Source organism: Amblyomma americanum, chromosome 8 (genome assembly GCF_052857255.1).
Source record: "Amblyomma americanum isolate KBUSLIRL-KWMA chromosome 8, ASM5285725v1, whole genome shotgun sequence".
Classification (NCBI taxonomy): domain Eukaryota; kingdom Metazoa; phylum Arthropoda; class Arachnida; order Ixodida; family Ixodidae; genus Amblyomma; species Amblyomma americanum.
The window spans coordinates 36,236,173-36,245,218 of NC_135504.1; the positions used below are offsets into that span (position 1 = coordinate 36,236,173).

A 9,046-nucleotide genomic window follows, 5' to 3' on the forward strand; every position below is an offset into this window, starting at 1 on the left:
ACGTCAAAACGGAATTAGACTCCGTGATCGGCGAGGAAAGTAAACGGCCGTGAACAGTAGCTTCAGAGATTCGGTACGAACTGCCGTCACGATGCACAGCAGTTTGCTTGCCAAAACAAGGCCGAATATAGCGACACATGTATTTGGGTTTTCGACCCTCTGTAGCTTATAAAAGCTCCGTTTACAGTGCAAGTAGCTTATCTGTCGTTATAGCCGGGTAATCTATCGACAAAGAAGATCAATTTGTCCCCGGGCTTCTTTGAAGTCTGAAAGCATGCTTGAACTCACTCCATGGAGAATGAGACTCCCATCACTGTTTCCAAGTACAACGACTGGCGCAGCAGGAAGTGGTAGAAGTTGTCGTGGAACGGGAAGCGACCGGGTGTCGGGGTTTTGTTCACAAAGGGCATCTGGCCCCCCTTGTAGGCGGACTCGTAGAAGATGAAGGTGCACACTTTGTCCGGGGGTAGGAACGTGAATTCGTCGTACCGTTCACTGCTGGTCGTACACAGCACGGGGAAAATGAGCTTCTTGGGCTTTGCTGGGGCGGAAATTGAAGAAAGAAAAGGTGAATGTCACTTTAAGTGGCGTTTGCTTCAGTGGCACCTATTTAGCATGTCATCATGGTTGTGTAAGGGCATCGTGACGGCCAGGTATGACGCATAACGGTGTCATGGTCTTGCGTCACGTGGCTTTGTCACGGCGCCATTTCATGTTCCAGCATCTAGAGAATGGCACATTTGGTTGATTAAAAACTTACTGTGAAGCTAATTTTACTGTGAAGTGAATAGCGTTTGCTTAATGTAACATGATTCTCGTTCTTTGCATTACCATTTCCAGTTTGCAGATTTCCAGATTTCCTCGGCGTGAATACAATGTAAGCTCACGAACGCCACCCGTTATAAGAAATCGAAGATTACGAAACAAAAAACGAAAAACTTCAAAATTATGCTTCTTAAAATTTAAAAAAGCTGTCCTAAAAATGTTGGGGGGAGCCTCAGCTTGGAAAAATGTTCAGTTAACGTCGACCGAAACTAAAGTTCGCGGATTCCTTAAATACACATTTCTGATCCGTCCTGAGAGTCGTCGATGATCACCTTTAGTGGAATAGGCACTGTAATCAGTGACCGCTAGGCATGCTTACAATAACTGAGGCTGAACTACTTAATTTATTACTACCAATGGATACGAAGAAAAAAGATGGCCCTGACCACATTCAAAATACTTTTCTTCGAAGATAACTGGGACGGCTTGCATATGGTCCTTCGAGAGCGAATTTATCAACAACTCGAAATAGAAACAGTGCTGGTCCGAAGATCAAGCTTCGTTGGTAAAGCGACTGCTTTGGTGAGGTGGTGGTCTCGGGTTCAAATTCCGCGCCAGGTTGAATTTTTCTTCAGTTAAGAATTTTCTGTTGAAGCTGTATAGCTTTCCTTTGTAGCCGTACGGCGGCACTTGGGTGGATGCAAATCAGTAATTACTGCCTTATTACAACGCTGCTACACTATAAGGGAAGTTTGGACTAACACCGTTCCCCACTTTGAGTATTTGATATATTCGCTCTCGCCTTCCTAGTTCGCTCAGTTCGTAAAGCTACTACTCTGGCGAGCAGGTGATTTTGGCTTCAAACCCCGGACCAAGAGGAATATTTCTTCAATTACGAAGTTTCTGTGGAAGCTCCATAGCTCTTGTTTGCAGGCTTGTGGCTGCGCTTGGGTGGATGCCAAAGTGTTTAGCCTTGACCAGTCTTCCTCCGATGGATCGCTGGGCACTCGGGGATTGACGGAAATTAGCTGGATAACCAGGTAGCCCGTGGGATTCTTATCCGGGCACCGTTGATTCCTTGGTCAAGGCCCTCGGAGGGCAGGTTCAAACTGACCCTTCGCGCCACCATCACAAAGTATTACAACGCTCTCCGCCTCGACCGTAAACTCAACCCCGACCCTCACCCTAGTCCTTCTGTGCGGGAGGCTCACATCCTTCGACAGATACAATTCAACACACTTGTCACACCTGCACGGCCTTATCTGTACAAATTGCGTCGCGATCCTTCGTGTCCCAACTGCCCTGCCTCTTGTTCCAACCTTTCCCACTGTTTGTTCTCCTGCACGGTTGCTCTGCAATCAGATTTCTTTCCCACCCCCTCGCACATTGTATACGGACCTGGCTGGACTAGCTTGGAGCTTAAGGTGTAGACGAAAAACGCCTGCTCATGCAGCACGCCATCGACTTCTTAGGCGCGTAAGTGTTGTGCCTGGATAAAGTCGCATAGTACTACTACTACTCCCTTGTTACAAAATTTCTCCACATTGAGAAATTACCCTAAACAATGGACCTGTGCCCAGTTGCACGTGCAATTTTTGCAATACATTGTGCAACAACTTTGATAGCCATAGAAAGGCCCTGCCACGCACTGGGTCTTATGATGTTAATCAACATCTGCTGTCCACTAAAAACAGGCCCTATCCTCATGCCGACAACGAAGCCCATAAGGAAGACTAGGCCCATGTTTTCGTTTACGTGTAAAATGCAGAAGGCTTTGGCGTGGTTCATAAAGACACACCGCTTTTGTTCCTTCGTGTACACACATAACCATCTAGTGTGGCGAGTTCGCACTTCAGGTTCTACTGTGCTGCCTTTACTAATTCGTAGAGACAGTTCCTCCATCATTTTTGGCAGAAAAGAGTTTCTAAATGTTTTTGTCCCCTTGGCCTCCGAAGTCTTTATTTCGCACCTCGACAACATGTCTAAGCTTTCTTGCGTTCGCTTTATCACCTTTAAAACCACTAAGCGATCACGTTAGGGAAAACAAGTTTGTCGGAGACGACTTACGTGTTGTAGTGGTGGGAGGCCTGGTAGTGCTTGTAGTAGTGGTAGTGGTGGTAGTAGTAGTCGTGGTGGTGGTAGTGGTAGTTGTGGTGGTGGTTGTTGTGGTCGTGGTAGTCGTGGTGGTAGTGGTAGTAGTGGTCGTGGTAGTGGTCGTAGTAGTGGTGGTTGTTGTGGTTGTGGTAGTGGTTGTTGTGGTCGTGGTAGTTGTCGTGGTAGTGGTCGTGGTAGTAGTGGTCGTGGTAGTGGTCGTAGTAGTGGTGGTTGTAGTGGTAGTGGTAGTTGTAGTGGTTGTCGTAGTGGTAGTAGTAGTAGTGGTCGTTGTGGTTGTCGAAGTCGTGGTGGTCACTGGCTTCGGCGGCATCGTGATGACCACCTGTCGTATGATAGGCTCTGCACACGCGCAATGCGCCAGATACACGGCACTGATGAAGACGCAGGCAAAGCACGAACATCTTTAAACCATAGCTTACGGCACATCGGACTTGTACAAAATCTCTGACTAACAAAATCAACCGATCGTAAATCGCTGATGAAGCATAACTTTAGAACGTGTCTGTTTTGGGGAATCCGTAGCTGTTGCGTATTGAGAAAATTTGCTCAATTGGTAAGAACGGCGTTAGATGGCGTACATTCGTGTGGCATATTCCTTACAGCACATACAGCACATTCCTTAAACCGCGATCAGTTGTAGACAGCTTTCATTCACCTTGACACTCCTATGCAGTCTTTGTTCACGAATTCTTTGTTATTTTTTTACCACTCCTTCCAGCACGTGTCGGTTTCACATCCGCTACCTCGTGATATCTCCCTCGAGCAAAGGGCACTCGCTTCAGTGGAAGTTGATGGGCACAGAATCATGTGGTCTTTTCCTCCCCCAAATGTGGTATCTGTCTTCTAGCTGGGCGGTTTGTTACAGGATCCATATAGGTTAGATCTCTAGACTGGCCGGTCGATGTCTAGACATCTGTGTTTTTTTTGCGTCCCAAAAAGACAAACTATGGACGTCCTGAGGACGTCATGGATGTCCTCAGGACGTCTCAAACGTCCACAGGATATCCAAGCAAGTTTCAGTGCCCATTGGGGTGTTGCCGATCTCAGCGAAAGTTTGGTAGAACCGCGGTGATGATGCAGCATTCAGGTACAAGGTGCCTCCTAGGTCTATTGTTTCCCCGATTCCAGGAGAAGATAAGCATACTGTATACTTACTCGGAGGTGGGATAAACAGCAGCAGGCTCGTGAGCACCATGTACACGACGGTGAGGCAGGCGCAGCACAGGTACTGTCTCCGTTTTCTATCTGCCCTCCTGGAAACACAAGTTCTGTGACAACTATCTTGCACGCCCTAACAACATGAGCTCGCCGATAAGCAGAGGAGATTTCAGAGACCAGCCGTATCATAACACAGCTGACTCTGTGAGGAGCTTTAAAGCACTAGCCATCAGTGACAAGATCGCCGGGTCTTACGCGGCTACCTGACCAGCATTAGAGGCCAGGAGCAGTATAGACGAAACATAAGAGAAGAGTGGTGCCTTAGGGAAAGTAATTCCGGAAAAGGAAAATATTCTTGTAATTGTGGATATGAAGTACTATAATGCATGGCCCTCCCCGCACACCCCCATCAACAATAAAGGACTTTCAATGAACGAATGTGGGTGGGAAATGGCGCTTACATATAATACAATCGGTTAATCATTTCGCAGAATCAGCTAGTGATGGCATCCGTAGCATCATTTTACTCAGAGTTTGCTGTGTTTTTTGTGGAAGGACTGCAAGGACTCTGGGTTGTTCTTGAACAACCAGGACGGACCTCCGAAGGGCCGCCTGCTCCCGCGTCATCCTGTACAGGACAGGCACTGTTGAGAGCAGAGAGTGGATATCCGCGGCCACCTGGTCGACGTCACCCCTGACGACCTGAGGCATTGGGGCCGGGGTCGGAGTCAGCGGGCCCTGAGCCCCCGAAGGTGCCATGTGGTCCGGTTCCTGCGTGGAGAGAGCCAGCACATATACAGTTTGTTCCCGAAACGCATCACCAATGTAACCTCACGATGTGTTTTATACAGAAGCGTACGCTGATGATGGAACTCTCGGATACTGCGTAGTCCATGCTAAAAAGCTAAATTTGATTTCAGATTGGGCTTGCGAATTGCAATGAGGTTCTCACGCTGTGCTAAACAAAGATAAGGATAGCGAGTTATTCTGCGTTCACAAAAGAACATTCGGCTGTCAGCAGCGAGCAGAAGTGAGAGGTAGTGGATTTGGTGAAAGTACTGTTCGCACTGCTTGAAAAAGAGAATGATGGTTGTTTTCTATACCGTATACACTCGTGTAAGGGCCGCACTTCTCTTCCGCGATTTTGATGGGGAATGCCTTCCTAGTCATGTTTGTTGCGGCCAGCTCTTCCTTTTGGTGGCACTAGCGACGCACGCACTTGACGTGGAAATGCCGGCCGACTGCACGTTTTTCATTCTGTTCTGCGTATGCGACAACTTGAAATTTGAACGCAGCATCGTACGCGGTTAAGCATTTTTTCTTTTCCGTCGCAAGCGGTTGTGATAGGCAGTCGTGAAAATGAACGGCGGCGCAAAGGATCAATGGCGCCGGAGAGAAAAGCGGCAAGATCTCGCAGATAGTGCCGCGCTGCCCGAAGCCCACAGATAGCGCCGCGTGTCGAAGCCGCAGGACAGATATTGCCATCTGGTGGCTCCCGCGAAATGCGCCGTACGTGAGACGCGACGACGCTGCCGTTTGCTGGCGAGATTTTTTTTCTTCAAAATTTGGACTGCCAGGTTGGGGGGAGCGGCCCTTACACGAGCGCGGCCCTTAGTCCAGTGCATACGGTAGTTAGGCCAAATGCGCATTAGGTACGCTGGCAGTTCGGTTTTGACTTCGGTTCCGGTGTTCAGAACCAGTGTTCACGGATTGCAGCTGTTCGGATAGCGACAATGGGTAAAAGTCCATATATGCGAAATTGGTCATTCCCTCCATTCATAGATCCCTCGGAGTCTTCGACCCCTCCTGGCGCAGTGCTGCAGCTGTCAAGTGATGCGCCACTGCCCTTCTATGGCAGATGCTGCTATCGGTGGGCTTTGGGTTGCCTGGGTTATGTTGCGATCAAGGCTGTTTTCGCGTACTCTTGGCTGCAGCCCCTTATGTTGCTTCCCGAGCACCCTCTCACGATTAGTTGAACTGCTGCCTGACACGGTGGCACGGAGGAAGACTATAAGGGGTGGAAACTCCGCCGTCTGCGGCGACCAGAAAAGGTCACAAGCCCGCGGCGCCGCTATCCTGCTGGCGGACTGGAAAGAAACTACTGAAGTACAGCGTCACGGCGTGCCCGCTGAAGCAAACACCCGGTTCGTCTGCTTGTGGTCTGCTTTGAGCGCGCGCCGCCTGCCAGGGCGCTGCATTTTTTATTTTTTTTTCCTGCTGCTTCTACGAGGCGCCGCAAGGCGCCGCCACTGCATGCGCCCCCGTCGGCGCATACAATTGTGACTATCTGGTCGCCTGCGCTCGCTCGCGCAGACGGGACTTTCACCTCCTGTATAGTCTTGCCACGCGTGCACGGTGGGCAGCCTCCTTGCATGCCCACCGAGTGGTGGGTTGCCCACCACTGCCACCAAACCGACTTCACACAGACATCGGCTAAATACAGGGAATGGGCACTATAAGTGCTAGTATACTAAATATAAACAAGCTGATAGCTTGCCGCCAGTCCCTAAGAATGCAAAGAGTAGGGTTTGAGCTTCCTCCCCGTCCCCTGCAGCCTCTCCGCCGCCAACGTCTCACCCAACTCCGCCTACGAACAGGCAACCGGTCATTAATTCCTTCCTCCACGTTATGATATTTGAAATGGTGGCACCAAATGCTTACCGGCGTCTGTGGTGGAGACTCTGTGGGAAAAAAAATAGTGAATTTCGTTTTAGACGGATTCGTAGAGCTGAAGACATCATGGATTGAGGATAACCGCTAATGCTTGGCAGAGATTAGGAAGGACTGCTTTTGGATATGTTTCTCCGGTACATGCCAGGAACGAAGGATTGCCTCTAGAGTAAAGTGAATACAGAAAGATTTCATGGGTGGCACAAATCATATCCCTGCCATCATCACTCATTGTAGTGCTGGGTATTGAAAGCAATGGAAAGTTTCTTATATTCAAGCTCACCGTGCCCCGCTGTAAAAATCGTGTCCTGAAATCACTTGCTTCTATCAGATTAGAGGCAGGTTTTCGTTATCTGTGTGGCGATTAAAGTACAAGTCTGACGCACAAGCTGAAAGCACTGCTGCCGTACTATTACCGTACAAGAAAGCAGAACGGGAACTCAAGCACCCTGGCTGGCACCAGAAGGATCCACATTTACTCAATGTACGGCAGGCCCGTTACTGTATGCACTGTTGTTGCCTTCATTTTCAAGAAGGGACGGTTCGAAGAATAACGACTTAAAATTGAATGCGATAACTTTTTCCCTTTTTTCCCAGCGCTGTGCGTTCCAAAAGTCAATCTCACGCAATACGCATACAGAAAACGACTTCACAAGCAAATTAACTTCCCGCATTGTGGTCAGTGAAGTTGCCAAGCATCTACACATTACATAAGTATATGTAGTAGTTGCCTGGTAACGCTAATGCGCAAAGACGATCAAACAGAGGTGAGACATCTGTGCTTTAATATGCTACGCACTCTTAACGTGAAAGCTGGGTACATTTTCTTGAAGTCAGCGCAGTAGATAGTGCGGGCTGAAAGGACACATAGCCTACGCTTGGCTGATCTACCTATGTTGAATTGGCAGAGTCCACGTGGCTATATGGGAAAGCCAAAAATATGGAAGCTTATATAGCTTTTTACGTCCTACGAAGAACACCATAGTAGAGGGGGGCTTAAGATCAATTTCTACCGCCTAGGGTTGGTATCTCTACTCAACAGAAAAGTCGCTCAGCATTCCCTGCCTGATTTGACCTTGGTTTAACCTTGAGAAGCACAGCATAGCAACGGACCATTTCGTCCAATTCGACATTTGTCCATTTCGACCAAAGTCGATGTCCAGCCGTAACCGACCAAACACGATAGGTATACCTCCAACTTTGGACCAGGTCATTTCCAAAAATTTGGACCAGGCCACCTCCAAAATTTGACCTTGGCCGATTTGGACCAATATCGTTGTCTGACGGTGCCGGACATAATGGCGACCTCAAAATTTGGCTCGGGTCATTGCCAAAATGCTATCGCTTGACCTTTGGGCAGAACCGTGGGTAAACCCTGCCTAATTTTTTAAAACCTCACCTCTGTATCAACTTCCCACAGCGCCGGCCAATTTGCGTTCCGCATCCATAGAATTTGGCCGCCGCTGTCGGTTCCCTATCCTGCGGCCTTGGCCGCAGCAGCCGAACGCCAAAACAACTAAGCTATCGTTGCGGGTGTGTGACCAGGGAAACTATTTTTATCGCTCAAGCTTACCCGCCGCGGTGGTTCAGTGGTTAGGGCGCTCGGCTACTGATCCGGAGTTCCCGGGTTCGAATCCGACCGCGGCGGCTGCGTTTTTATGGAGGAAAAACGCTAAGCGCCTGTGTGCTGTGCGATGTCAATGCACGTTAAAGATCCCCAGGTGGTCGAAATTATTCCGGAGCCCTCCACTACGGCACCTATTTAATCCTTTCTTCTTTCACTCCCTCCTTTATCCCTTCCCTTACGGCGCGGTTCAGGTGTCCAACGATATATGAGACAGATACTGCGCCATTTCCTTTCCCCAAAATCAATTTTAATATTATTGCTCAAACCTGAACGGTCCCCTACTTCTCAAGCCCGCATACAGGTATCCCGTATCGAAGTTTAGTTTCCAATTCAGGCTGCCTCCACGTTATCAAAAGAGGCTTATCGGATTTGCTGTCAGATATGAGACGCACTCTGCTAGTGAAGAATACTTACGTTCTGGCAGGTCTTCATGGTTAATCTTCTCTTCACCTAGAAGACACAAAAGTGTTACTGAGAATACGTTGCTGCTGCAAAGCTATCTTTCTCCTCTGTGGTTATTTTGGCTTCAGCCATTTTATTCAGAAGTAGTGCCGACAGTGGAGAAGATTTCAGTCGATGGAGTTTTTAATAGCGTGCGATTCTGAGCGCTGCCGTAACGCTACAAAGGGAAAATGAGAGAGCTTTCTAGGGAGCTTTGCCGCTGAAGGAAAATTCGCCCCTGGTCTGCGGCTGCAACCCGAGACCATCGCC

At 48.8% G+C, this 9,046-nt stretch overlaps 1 protein-coding gene across 1 annotated transcript; it reads right to left on the reverse strand.

The window, feature by feature from the left end:
• Positions 1-284: 284 nt before the first annotated feature.
• Positions 285-8,767, reverse strand: LOC144102308 (uncharacterized). Its single transcript, XM_077635612.1, has 5 exons — positions 8,750-8,767; positions 4,637-4,809; positions 4,036-4,133; positions 2,833-3,219; positions 285-541 (listed from the first exon to the last, which is right to left on the reverse strand). Exons 1-5 carry the CDS (start codon positions 8,765-8,767, stop codon positions 285-287), a joined length of 933 nt encoding a protein of 310 aa, XP_077491738.1.
• Positions 8,768-9,046: the final 279 nt, after the last annotated feature.